This window comes from Cololabis saira, chromosome 22 (assembly GCF_033807715.1).
Source record: "Cololabis saira isolate AMF1-May2022 chromosome 22, fColSai1.1, whole genome shotgun sequence".
Lineage (NCBI taxonomy): Eukaryota > Metazoa > Chordata > Actinopteri > Beloniformes > Belonidae > Cololabis > Cololabis saira.
In genome coordinates this window covers 2,879,969-2,893,675 of record NC_084608.1, presented here as the reverse complement: position 1 = coordinate 2,893,675, position 13,707 = coordinate 2,879,969, and the positions used below count along the sequence as shown (strand labels likewise).

General features: G+C 44.9%; 1 protein-coding gene across 2 annotated transcripts in view; it reads left to right on the top strand.

Annotated features, from left to right (window-relative positions):
• The window catches only part of nub1 (negative regulator of ubiquitin-like proteins 1), a 30,451-nt gene extending 19,272 nt beyond the window's left edge, over positions 1-11,179 (top strand). The window contains exons 12-16 of one of the 2 annotated variants that reach the window (XM_061713688.1): positions 1,172-1,318; positions 2,586-2,666; positions 3,573-3,771; positions 8,350-8,418; positions 9,928-11,179. In XM_061713688.1, coding sequence (XP_061569672.1) covers positions 1,172-1,318; positions 2,586-2,666; positions 3,573-3,771; positions 8,350-8,418; positions 9,928-10,070 — 639 coding nt within the window. In that variant the 3' untranslated portion in view covers positions 10,071-11,179. The remainder of the gene's footprint in view (positions 1-1,171; positions 1,319-2,585; positions 2,667-3,572; positions 3,772-8,349; positions 8,419-9,927) is intronic. The other variant, XM_061713689.1, reaches the window with a different exon arrangement.
• The last annotated feature ends 2,528 nt before the right edge of the window (positions 11,180-13,707 follow it).

Sequence of the window (13,707 nt, the reverse complement as noted above, 5' to 3'; positions counted from 1 at the left end):
CAAAAAGAAAACATTACAGGACTGTCTCAGAAAATTAGAATATTGTGATAAAGTCCTTTATTTTCTGTAATGCAAAAATGTCATACATTCTGGATTCATTACAAATCAACTGAAATATTGCAAGCCTTTTATTATTTTAATATTGCTGATCATGGTTTACAGCAGCCCGCCAGGAGCTTTTATGTGGCCCCTTGTCATATTTAAAAAAAGGGGGTGTTTGTTGAATTTTTTTTTTTTTTTTTTTTTTTTTTTAATAATAGTGAAGCACCGAATGTTCGGCCGAAAATAGCAAAAAAAACACTTTCGGTGTTCGGTGGAATAAGTGGGGAAAAAACGGAACAGTTAATAACAGCTAACAGATACAGGCAGACACACAGACAGACATGCCAGGAATGCGTTCACACAAGGTGCGATTTTTATTTGTAATGTGTGCAGAGAATGCATATCGCATTTAAGTTTAAGATGCTTGGTAGCCTTGTTTTAGTTGGTTAACGATGCATAGTGTTTGTACATGTTAATCTCTGTTGGAGATGTTTTTTACTTTGGATTTTTTGCCAGTGTTGCACAGTGTTAATGTTTGTCACATTATTATTAACCTCCGTTGTACAGATGACTTGTTTACATCATTAGGCTTCTATTGGTCTGACATTTTTTTCATTTGAATAAGTGAGGACTTTGCTTTTCAGATGGAACTTCTAAGCCTCCTATAATTCGTGATTGTTTTGTTTTGCTGATATTATGCACAGATGTTATTAATAAAGGAGCTTATGGTTAATATTTTGGTTGCTTATTTATAACATCAAACTGGCTACTATGGACTGAAATGCTTGTGCTCAATGCTTAATATAATATTCAAATAAGGAAATCTTGGTGGAAAGTGGTGCTTTGTCATTATGGCATGTTTTATTAAAAGTAGGTCAATATCAATTTCATTAAGTTTGCACAATGCATGGTTTCAAAATGAACTTGCATTCAAAATAAAACAAATGCAGTGACGGGGACGGGAGTTTTTCCGGCTGGTGCTCATGGGAAATGTACTGTTCTTTCTGGTAAAGCACTACCGCTTTTGTCCAAAGGAGCCGCCAAACTCAACAAAAACTGAAAGTTAGCATTGTGCTGCTTTAAGGTTGAGAAAGTGTCGTCCTGACCTTGTTTCCTGTGTTGGGTTCAGGAGCGGCAGGAGCTGACCCAGAGGGAGAGGCAGAAGAAGAGGACCAGGATGGAGGCCATCTCCACCCTGATGGAGCTGGGATTCTCCAGGAGAGAGGCAGCTGCAGCTCTGCACCACGCTGGCGGAGATGTGGACAAGGCTTACCACGTCAGTCCTCTTGCTTTTCCCTGGGTCTCACTTTCAAGTTGATACATTCTGTTTTACCACAAAGAAAGTTGAGTCGTAAAAATCTAAGAATACGGTTCCAGCCGTGACACGGATCCTGAGAGTTACTGATCTGATCTGCTCTCACGTCTTTGTTAGAAGGCTTTTCTGAGCTACCAGCTGCATATAAAATAGGAACCACAAATCCACATTTTGGTGTCTGGAATCCAGTTGTTTCTGTGAATTGCAGCGATCCATTTGTCTCTCTTAAGCTTATTTTTCATCAGTCTGTGAAACGATAACTCTGATTTCTTGCTAAATCTATGAGTACAGTCGATCGCACAACAGCTCTTTCCCATTTTAGATGTTTTCCAGTTGCTCAAACTGAAAGTTTACACTGACACTCAGTCTTTCTGCCACTCAGTCTTTCTGCCACTCAGTCTTTCTGACACTCAGTGGGCGTAACCCGCTGTGAAGTCGCATCTGTTACTACGTTTACATGCAGTCAAAATTCGGATTATTGCTAATATTCCGGTTACTGAAACATTCAGAATATTCCGTTTACATGGTAATTAATCATTCAGGATATCTGGATCAAACCAGCGACGCACGGAGAACATCATGACGCAATTCCCGTCATTTCTGCTTCTTCTTCCTGTATCCAAATTCTAAACAAATGCTGCTTCGCGCAGCTTTTCTCTCACCTTCTTGTAAATCTTCTATCCGGTACTTTCTACTGTCTACAAATGCAGAAATGTTCATATCCTTCATTACATTTATGAAGTGATTAGTCTCCTCCTGGTCTTGGTTTCTCCGTGTTTATAAGAACTTCCTGGACTCAAAAGACCAGGATTCCTTGTGAACAGAGCATGTGCAGAAAACTAATTCCTGTTCCGTTTGATGGGGATATTCCGTTTGGTGTTTACATGACCCAATATTCAGGTTTTAAAAGGAGTAACCCAGGGCTCATATTGGGGTTTTTAAAAACCTGAATATGAGCAAATTCGGGTTATTCAAAGGGGTTATTGGTGTTTACATGGATGTGCAAATTCGGGTTATTGCCAATAGTCGGGTTTTAAAAGGGTTATTGATGCATGGAAACACAGTCCGTGACATCATGAGCATTCCCTCTATACGGTTCCAGCTGGTGACACTGGTGGATCCTGAGTGTTTCTGATCTGATCTGATCTGCTCTCATGTTTTGTTAGAAGTGTTTTCTGAGCTTCCGGCTGCATCTATTGGTCCTCTCTTCTGTTCTCTCTGTGTTCAGATCCTCCTGGACTCCAGCCAGGCGGCTCAGACCTCCAGCAGCCTCGGAGACGGGGCCGTCGCCCCGGAGATGGTGGAGCAGGTACCTGTCACGCTGCTAATTGGAAAAATAACATTTGAACCTGAAAATTCAAGTTTTGATCAGGAACTTATTTTTTTACAGTTAAAATTATTTTTTTTTCAGTTTCAGATCTTTTTTTCAGTTTCACATCTTTTTTTCAGTTTCACATCTTTTTTTCAGTTTCAGATCTTGGCACCAATTGCAGTATAAAAGCAATAAACTATGCCAGACTGTACAGTTCAACAGCCACACTTTAAAGTTTGACATTTCCCACTTCCACATACTACCATGAACGCATCGCAGTATCGTTTGCGATGCGGATGCCATCGCAAACGATACTGCGATGCGTTCATGGTAGTATGTGGAAGTGGGAAATGTAGTACGGTCTAAAACAGCTTTGTAAACAGAAATGTGTCACTAGTGTCAGTTTTTTCCACTGCCAACCACGTGAATATGGTGTATATACAGTGTTGAATCATACTTCTACTGATAACTTCTGCAACCTACTTTTCCTGAAGGCAACATGACTGAGAAAGGTCCTCAGCCTTCTCTGTTATGCTGTCACTCATGATGCCACGCCCCTCTCAGTTGATGCCACGCCCCTCTCAGTTGATGCCACGCCCCTCTCCGTTGATGCCACTCCCCCTACACCAGATCAGGGCCAAAAGTCTGAAACTGAAAAAAAAGATGTGAAACTGAAAAAAAGATCTAAAACTGAAAAAAAAAGATGTGAAACTGAAAAAAAAAAATTTAAACTGTAAAAAATAAGTTCATGATCAAAACTTGAATTTTCAGGTTCAAATCTTAGTTTTTCAATTACAATTTAAATTTTCAAATTAGCAAAACTTTTGGCCTTGAGTTGGCTCCATACAGTCCACCTGTTCTGAGGGTGTGTGTGTGTGTGTGTGTGTGTGTGTGTGTGTGCAGCTGCTGTATCTGGGCTTCGACCAGGCCTCGGCTGAAGCCGCCCTCCAGCTGACCGATGGAGACGTCCAGTCTGCCACTCAGCTGCTGCTGGACAACCAGGGCGTCCTCTCCCCGGAGCTGCTGTCCCCCCCGTCCACCTCCTCCACGTCCTCCTCCCCCTCCTCCGAGGAGCCCAGCACCTCCTCCTCGGCCTCAGCAGGTAACGTTTCTGATTGCTCTGCAGCTGTCAGGAGTGGAATCTGAGTATCTGAGGTTCAGCTCCACCTCCAGCTCTCTCCACATCTTAGCTAATTAAAGACCCATTTACAACCTTCCATTTGTATCTAAAATTCTGGAAAAGGCAGTTTCAAGCCAGTTATGTGACTATTTGTATAGAAATTATCTGTTTGAAGTCTTTCAGTCAGGGTTCAGAATGCATCATAGCACAGAGACAGCACTGGTTCCAGTCACGAATGACCTCCTTATGGCCTCAGATAAGGGATTAGTGTCCATACTGGTTCTACTGGACCTCAGATAAGGGATTCGTGTCCATACTGGTTCTACTGGACCTCAGATAAGGTATTAGTGTCCATACTGGTTCTACTGGACCTCAGTGCTGCTTTTGACACTATAGATCATGGCATTTTACTGCACAGGTTAGAGCATGTTGTTGGGATTAAAGGGACAGCTCTACGTTGGTTTAAATCATATCTATCTGACAGGTTCCAGTTTGTTCATGTACATGAAGTTTCTTCAGAACAGTCAAGGGTCTGTTTTGGTGTTCCGCAGGGTTCAGTGCTAGGGCCAATCTTGTTCAGTTTATACATGCAGCCGTTGGGAAGTATAATCAAGAATCACGGCATACACTTTCATTGCTTTGCTGATGTATCCATCCATCCATCCATCCATCCATCCATCCATCCATCCATCCATCCATCCATCCATCCATCCATCCATCCATCCATCCATCCATCCATCCATCCATTTTCCGCCGCTTATCCGGAAACCGGGTCGGGGGCAGCAGTCTCAGCAGAGATGCCCAGACTTCCTTCACCCCAGACACTTCCTCCAGCTCTTCAGGGGGGAGTCCGAGACGTTCCCTGGCCAGCTGAGAGACATAGTCTCTCCAGCGTGTCCTGGGTCTTCCCCGGGGTCTCCTCCCGGAGGGACATGGCTGGAACTCCTCCCTAGGGAGGAGGGACATGCCTGGAACTCCTCCCTAGGGAGGAGGGACATGCCTGGAACACCTCCCTAGGGAGGAGTGACATGCCTGGAACACCTCCCTAGGGAGGAGTGACATGCCTGGAACACCTCTGAGGAGCTTACGAACCACCTCAGTGACCTCAGTTTGGGTGATGGATGAGCACGCCCCAGAGTCCCCACTCTCTGCTTCCATAGTGGAAGGCATGTCAGTCGGGTTGAGGAGATCCTCGAAGTATTCCTTCCACCGTCCGACGATGTCCCCAGTCAAGGTCAACAGCTCCCCACCAGCACCATAAATGGTGCCGGCAGAGTACTGCTTCCCCCTTCTGAGGCGCCGAACAGTCCTCCAGAATTTCCTTGAGGCCGACCGAAAGTCTTCCTCCATGGCCTCCCCGAACTCCTCCCAGACCCGAGTTTTTGCCTCCAGGACTGCCCGAGCCGCGGCTCGCTTGGCCTGCCGGTACCTATCTACTGCGTCAGGAGTCCCACAGGCCAACATAGCCCGGTAGGACTCCTTCTTCAGTCTGACGGCATCCTGTACTTCCGGTGTCCACCACCGGGTTCTAGGATTGCTGCCACGACAGGCACCGGAGACCTTGCGTCCACAACTTTGAGCCGCCGCGTCGACAATGGAGGCAGAGAAAATGGTCCACGGGTGTCCTGGTGCCACGTGCACTGATGGACACCCTTATGCCTGAACATGGTGTTCGTGATGGACAAACTGTGACTAGCACAGAAGTCCAACAACAAAACACCGCTCAGGTTCAGATCGGGGAGGCCGTTCCTCCCAATCACGCCTCTCCAGGTATCACTGTCATTGCCCACGTGAGCGTTGAAGTCCCCCAGTAGAACAATGGAGTCCCCAGTTGGAGCACTATCAAGTACTCCTCCCAGGGACTCCAAGAAGGCCGGGTACTCCCCACTGCTGTTCGGCCCGTAGGCACAAACAACAGTGAGAGACCTTTTCCCGACCCGAAGGCGCAGGGAAGCGACCCTCTCGTTCACCGGGGTGAACTCCAACACATGGCGGCTGAGCTGAGGGGCTATAACCAAGCCCACACCAGCCCGCCGCCTCTCACCCTGGGCAACTCCAGAGTAGTGGAGGGTCCAGCCCCTTTCAAGGAGCTGGGTTCCAGAGCCCAACTATGTGTGGAGGTGAGCCCGTCTATCTCTAGCCGGTATCTCTCAACCTCACGCACAAGCTCCGGCTCCTTCCCCCCCAGCGAGGTGACATTCCATGTCCCCACTGCAAGGGTTTTGGTCCAGGGATTGGGTCGTCGAGGCCCTGCCACGACTGCTACCCAGCCCACATGGCACCGGCTGGGGCCACGTTGGCGTTTCGGGCTGAGCCCGGCCGGGTCCCACGGGCAAAGACACGGCCACCAGGCGCTCACCTACGAGCCCCAACCCCAGGCCTGGCTCCAGGGAGGGGCCCCGGTGACGCCAATCTGGGCGACGTTACGGTCCTCGATTTTTCCTCCTAAATTCAGATAAAACAGAGGTTATCATTCTTGGTCCAGAGCATCTTAGGAAGGGATTAGATGGTGTTGCAATGGCTTCCAGTGCAACTGTGAGAAACCTTGGTGTTGTTTTCGATCAGGATTTGTCGTTTAAACCAGGGGCGTTACCAGGGGGGCGGGGGGGGTCAGGGGTGGGCAGTGCCCCCCCATGGACACGCTCTGCCCCCCCAAGGAAAACTGGATGTGTTGACGGGAGTCTGGGCACGCATGTGATATCCCATTCATCTATTACTGTGTATGCAGTGGCGCAAAAAGTGGGTACTATGCACTAAGTGACGGGGGGAAATTATTTGGAGTGTGCATTATTATTTGGAGGGTACAGACTGTTATCAGAACTCGGGAGTGATAAGATAAAATAAGATAAGATAAGATAAACCTTTAATAGTCCCACAGAGGGGAAATTTGCAGTTTACAGCAGCAAAGGGGATAGTGCAAAAACAAGAGGCAACAATAGAAAAAAGTAGTAACACAGTAATAATAATAACACACTATAAACACTATAAACAGTAAACTGGTATACAATAATAATAATAATAATAAGAAGAAGAATAAAGATAAATAATAAGATATTAGTATATGAAAAAGATAACAGACGGATATTTACAGATGGATATATATATACATAATTGCACGTTGCAGTGAATGAAAGATATTGCACATTATTTCCCTTATGTACATTTATTGTCAGGTTTGTATGTGGTCTACTGTGCTGGTGCTGGTTGTGTAGTCTCACAGCTGCAGGGAGGAAGGACCTTCTGTAGCGTTCCTTCACACACCTAGGGTGAAGGAGCCTGTAGCTGAAGGAGCTCTCCAGCGCTCTGAAGGTCCTTCATGGGGTGGGAGTCCTTCTCCATCATGGATGACAGCTTAGCCATCATCCTCCTCTCTCCCACCACCTGCACTGTGTCCAGAGAGCAGCCCACGACAGTGCCGGCCCTTTTGATGGTTTTGTCCAGCCTCCTTCTGTCTGCAGCTGTGATGTTGCTGCCCCAGCAGACCACTCCGTAAAAAATGGCTGATGCCACCACAGTGTTATAGAATGTTTTCAGGAGTGTTTCCTGCACACCAAAAGCCCTCAGCCTCCTGAGCAGATAGAGTCTGCTCTGGCCTTTTTTGTGGAGTGCAGAGGAATTAGTAGTCCAGTCCAGTTTATTGTTGAGGTGAACACCCAGGTACTTATAAGATGTCACCATCTCAATGTCCTTTCCCTGGATGTTCACCGGTGTCGAGGGGGATTTATTACACCTGCGGAAATCCACCACCAGTTCTTTGGTTTTCCCCGCGTTGATCTGGAGGTGGTTCTGCAGGCACCAGTCCACAAAGTCCTGGGACAGTTCTCTGTACTCGCTATCATCTTCATCAGTGATGAGGCCGATGATAGCAGAGTCATCAGAGAACTTTTGAAGGTGACAGGTTGGTGAGTTGTAGGAGAAGTCAGCAGTGTAGAGGGTGAAGAGGAACGGTGCCAGGACCGTTCCCTGCGGGGCCCCCACACTGCAGACGACCATGTCCGATGTGTGGTCCCGTGTCCTCACATACTGTGGGCGGTTGGTGAGGTAGTCCAGAATCCAGGATGTGAGGTGACTGTCAACCCCTGCATTCTCCAGCTTGTCTCCCAGAAGTGCCGGCTGGATGGTATTGAACGCACTGGAGAAATCAAAGAACATGATCCTCACAGTGCTCCCAGGTTTCTCCAGGTGAGACAGGGCACGATGTAACATGAAGATGACGGCATCATCCACCCCAATGCCAGGTTGGTAAGCAAACTGTAGTGGGTCCATCGCTGGGCTCACCATGGGGCGGAGATGTCGGAGGAGCAGCCGCTCCAGGGCCTTCATCAGGTGGGATGTCAGAGCCACCGGCCTGAAGCTGCTGCACTTGAGTTTAATTGTCTTCACTGGGATATAACATACAGCGCTGCTGTGATGTGTCTCAGTCTGATGAGTTGATAAGATGCAGTGTAATCAGTAACTGATATCCTACAGGGATATCATTTAAAATTAAAATGTAATGCTTTTATGTGGTTTGACTGCTGTATTTTGAAACCACCTTAACACAAAGTTCATGTCATTCAGGTGTGAGGATGGAAAGAAAGAAGAGAGGAAGAGAGAGAGAGAATCAGGACAGACAGGGGAAGCCAACAGGTTGGTCTAATATTAGGTGGAAGTGTAGGAACAGCCACTTGATACTAAGTGATTCATATCTAAATATGACTTATATTGGAAAAATGGCAGAAACAAGATGTGCAATTTATTCAAAGCTATTAAAAATTCTTGTTGCACAAAGACCTAGATGCCCAGTATGGTTTGAATTTCTGCTGACCAACCTGTGTCCTTTATCATCAAAAGGAACCCGAGAGGAACTTTAGGTGCATGGTTTTTAATGTCATTGTGGACACAGTTCTGCAAGAGTTGTCTGACAGGTTTTCCAATCTTCAGCTTGTGTCTGAGAAATTTAAATCCATCACTAAAATGGAGCACATGACAAACGCTGAGCTGGAGGAATCAGTTACCAGATATTAGGGGTATAACGATACACTAATCTCACGATACGGTATGATACACGATATTGAGGTTACGATAACGATACAATATGATATTATAGCAGTATTTTTTTAACAACCTTGCATGAGGAACATATGACTGGAAAAAATTGTCTTTTATTTGAAAGACACAAAATACAAAACAATGCTGTGCGTTTGCCCTATTGTTCCAGTTTGTAATGCTTTATAACTGTTTAAGTTTTAAAGAGAAAGCCAGGACAACCATTTTCCACAAACTGAACTAAAAGTAAATGTCAGGTTTGCATTATGATCTTCAGTTTCATACAAGTACAAATATTTAGACACAAACTGAATAGTTTCTCTCATGTATGATTTGACTTTTTTCTTTTCCAGAAATGTAACAAGTAAAATTTAATAAATAAATAAAAGTAAATAGATACAAACAATTTTACATCATAAAACAGATTGATTCATGCTCACCTTATAAGTGTAAGAGATTTATTTTTGTTAAGAAGGTTATTTTGGTAATTCAGGGTTGATTATTTTATAAATCTATTCTTTATATTCTGGTGTAAATCAGGGACTATAATGACACTAGTCAGTTTATCTGTAGTGATTAGTCTGGTTTAGATTGGGTGGAGTGATACGCCACAGTACGGCACTAGGTGCTGTGTTGATGTTCTAAAATCCTACACTGTTGAGGGACATTAAAGTACACTGGAACTCAGCAGAAGTTTCCCCGTGTTTATCCTACTCACCACCCCAAAAAGGTTTAATTTAATAAGGTAAGGCTTAACTCTACACCAGACTTACATAAGTAAAAGTTCAGAGCTCAAAACCCTGCAGGAGTCCCGTGATCGGGACCAAAACGGGACTAGTTTCTTCTGAGCGGAGGGAGATTTTGGTCCGTGGGTCGAGGTGTGGTCGGATACGCGTTACTAGTAAACACAATAGATTAATATTAATAACACAATATCAGATACAGTTTGTCACCTCCACAACACGTATCGTGGAGTTTTTGTACCGCAAAATTTCGTGGCACGATATATTGTTCCAGCCCTGCTGGAGACCAGACTCCTCCGCCCGTCCTGGTACGCTGATCTGTTCATGAGCTCCGGTCTTTAACAGAATGTCTCCGCTTTGTCCTCAGAGGACAACGAGCTGGTGAACGAGGTGCTGGAAGACATCCCCCGCCACGAGGAGGACTATCTGGACCTGACGCTGGAGGAGGAGAGCGAGCTCATCTCCACGCTGAAGACCTACCTGGAACGAAGGCCCACGCACACGGGCTAGTCACCTGTGAGCTCTCTGAGAAGACCAGCAGCTCCACCACGCTCTGCACTTTAGACCCTGAAACTACAGCTCAGGACTGAGTCTCCTGAAGCGCTGCATCATCCTCACACACACTCCTCACCAAAATCTTAAGACCAGTTCAGAAATAGCAAGAATCTGCATTTCTGAACTGGAGATTTAGATGCAGAGTGTGTGCAGAAGGAAGAGTAGTCCCACACAGAAGCCCACAAACATGACCCAGCAAATTTAATCTAACTAAAGATGGATCAAGAACATACGGAAGAGTATTAGGGCCATGCACTTTGAGAAAAAAGTCAAAATGTCGAGAAAAAAGACGAAATGTTGAGGTTAATGTTGAAATACAATTTCAAGAATAAAGTCAAAATTTCGTGTATAAAGTCGAAATTTCGTGAATAAAGTCGGAATTTCCAGAATAAAGTTGAAATACATTTCGACTTTTTCTCGAAATTGTATTTCAACATTATTCTTGACATTTCGACTTTTTTCTCAACATTTAGACTTTTTTCTCGAAATTGTACTTCGACATTAATCTCAACATTTTGACTTTTTTCAAAACATTTCGACTTTTTCTCAACATTTCGACTTATTTCTCGAAATTGTACTTCGACATTGATCTCAACATTTCGACTTTTTTCTCGACATTTCGACTTTTTTCTCAACATTTCGACTTTTTTCTCGAAGTGCATAAGGAAAAAAAAACCTTCCTCCTCTAAAATATTATTTTTATTTTTCTCCTGCCTGGCCCTGATACTCTTCCGTAAGAACATGATAGCAGCAGTGGACGAGGAGTCTGCAGGTGGACTCCAGGTGAAGTGCCAAACGGAACATTACGATGCCTCAGAAGAGGTCTCTTCACCAACATGTTGGTGTGGAACTCCGCAGCCGTGGTTCGTTTGAATTTAAAGTAAAAAAGGCCCTTGTTCAGCTTCTCCAGTCTGACAGAAGCCGTTTTTCTCTGCGTTTCCAAGGCAACAGCTTTCCTTTGAGCTGAGCCTTTGACTGGCCAGTTCCTGATGAACCAAAATAGTTGTTTCTTTTGTATCAACTGATGCTAGTGGAGCCAATAAAAACCGTTTGTTTGTGTAAGACATGACGTTGGTTCAGTGTGGTCATTTCAGGGCTTCTTGGAGTCCACAGCAGACAATGGCCACGAGTTTACATGGAAATAGTAATTCCGAATTGAGGTTTACATGGAAAACACATTTGATCGGCTTTATCCAATTCAGCTTAAAGGGGACCTATTATGGCATTTAATGTATATTTTAAACAGGCCTGAAAGTCTTAAAAACAATCTAAAGCTTGTTTTTTTTTCTACATAAATCAGAAATTCAGCCTGTGGGCCATGTCTCTAGTTTTACCGCTTCTAACCTCCTTCTCCATGAGTGATTCTGAGGGGCGGGGCTATGATAATGAGGCTCTGTGCTGATTGGCTGCCTGAATGACGTGTAGCAGGGGAGGGAACAAAGCCTCGCTCCGGGCAGAAGAGCCGGCTGCGTACACAAAGCTGTCCCATGCGAGAAGCTTCTGCGACAAAATAAATTCCATTGCTTTATTCTTTTGTATTGGACTGTCCTAACTGACCGCGAGTTTAACAGTTTCAGTGTGGACAGAGAGTTTAACGGTTTCAGTGTGGACAGAGAGAGTTTAAGGGTTTCAGTGTGGACAGAGAGTTTAACGGTTTCAGTGTGGACAGAGAGAGTTTAAGGGTTTCAGTGTGGACAGAGAGTTTAACGGTTTCAGTGTGGACAGAGAGAGTTTAATGGTTTCAGTGTGGACAGAGAGAGTTTAACGGTTTCAGTGTGGACAGAGAGAGTTTAACGGTTTCAGTGTGGACAGAGAGAGTTTAACGGTTTCAGTGTGGACAGAGAGAGTTTAACGGTTTCAGTGTGGACAGAGAGAGTTTAACGGTTTCAGTGTGGACAGAGAGAGTTTAACGGTTTCAGTGTGGACAGAGAGAGTTTAATGGTTTCAGTGTGGACAGAGAGAGTTTAACGGTTTCAGTGTGGACAGAGAGAGTTTAATGGTTTCAGTGTGGACAGAGAGAGTTTAAGGGTTTCAGTGTGGACAGAGAGTTTAACGGTTTCAGTGTGGACAGAGAGAGTTTAATGGTTTCAGTGTGGACAGAGAGAGTTTAACGGTTTCAGTGTGGACAGAGAGAGTTTAACGGTTTCAGTGTGGACAGAGAGAGTTTAATGGTTTCAGTGTGGACAGAGAGAGTTTAACAGTTTCAGTGTGGACAGAGAGAGTTTAACAGTTTCAGTGTGGACAGAGAGAGTTTAACAGTTTCAGTGTGGACAGAGAGAGTTTAACAGTTTCGGTGTGGACAGAGAGAGTTTAACAGTTTCAGTGTGGACAGAGAGAGTTTAATGGTTTCAGTGTGGACAGAGAGAGTTTAATGGTTTCAGTGTGGACAGAGAGAGTTTAACTGTTTCAGTGTGGACAGAGAGAGTTTAACGGTTTCAGTGTGGACAGAGAGAGTTTAACAGTTTCAGTGTGGACAGAGAGAGTTTAACAGTTTCAGTGTGGACAGAGAGAGTTTAACAGTTTCAGTGTGGACAGAGAGAGAGAGTTTAACAGTTTCAGTGTGGACAGAGAGAGTTTAATGGTTTCAGTGTGAAAAAAGTTTTTCCGGTCTGGCGCCGTTTTCCCACTCATTTGTACGTAGAGTAGCTACAGCTCGGTTTGCAAAATGCATCTGTCCCTGGTTCAAAGAAAAGCCCTGGCTTTAGTTTCTTCTTCTGAGGAGGAGGAGACGAGCAGCAGCAGGAAGGAGGGTCCATGAGATCCTCATGAAGACAGGATTGGGGGGAATACAGGCTCGTTGGAGCTCCAGCTCCATGATGAGCTTCTACTTCAGGCTGAACAGGGAGCAGTTACAGCCTGTTGGGGAGAGTTGGAGCCTCAGCAGGATCAACCAACTTCAGGCTGAACGCCTGGCCTCCCTTCCTCTCCTTTATATATCTGTCCCTCAAGTTCTTCCATTTTTTCTTCAAGTCATCCACTGTAAATAGTTAAAAACATATTTTATTAAAAAACCTTTCTGAACTATGTTGTTTTTTAGCTCATGTCAGTCATCTAGATTTTTAGATATACTGAGTGTACATGTAGTAAAGTATCTGCTTCAGTTTACAAAAGTATTGACACATGGTCTTTTCATAACCATATATTGATAAATGATTCAAGTGATCCTGATATGAAGCATGGAAATGCTATATTTTATTTTAAACTAACATTTTATTGTTAAAAGAGCAAAAGAATATCACATTTCTACCACTTTTAAACACACCTGGTATGCCCAAATTCTGGGAGATTTCTCTCCACTTTTGTCCCTTTTTGATGTCCCGATAGGCTGCAGTCTCATCCCACAGCTCCTCACAGACTCACAGCCAAGATCATTCTTTCTTCCATCTTGATCGTCTCTGATCTACAACCTGCAAGTTTTTTTCACTCTCCACCACCTTCTCTCCTATTGGACACCGCCGAGATGCCGTCACAGGGAGCACGGTGAAATAAAAAAATGTTCAATTCGCTGCAGCAGCCTGCAACCTCTTGCGCGCCGCCGAGCTCGGCGGCAGCACATACACAATGAATGGGAAAGCCGGTGGCGGCCGCCGCT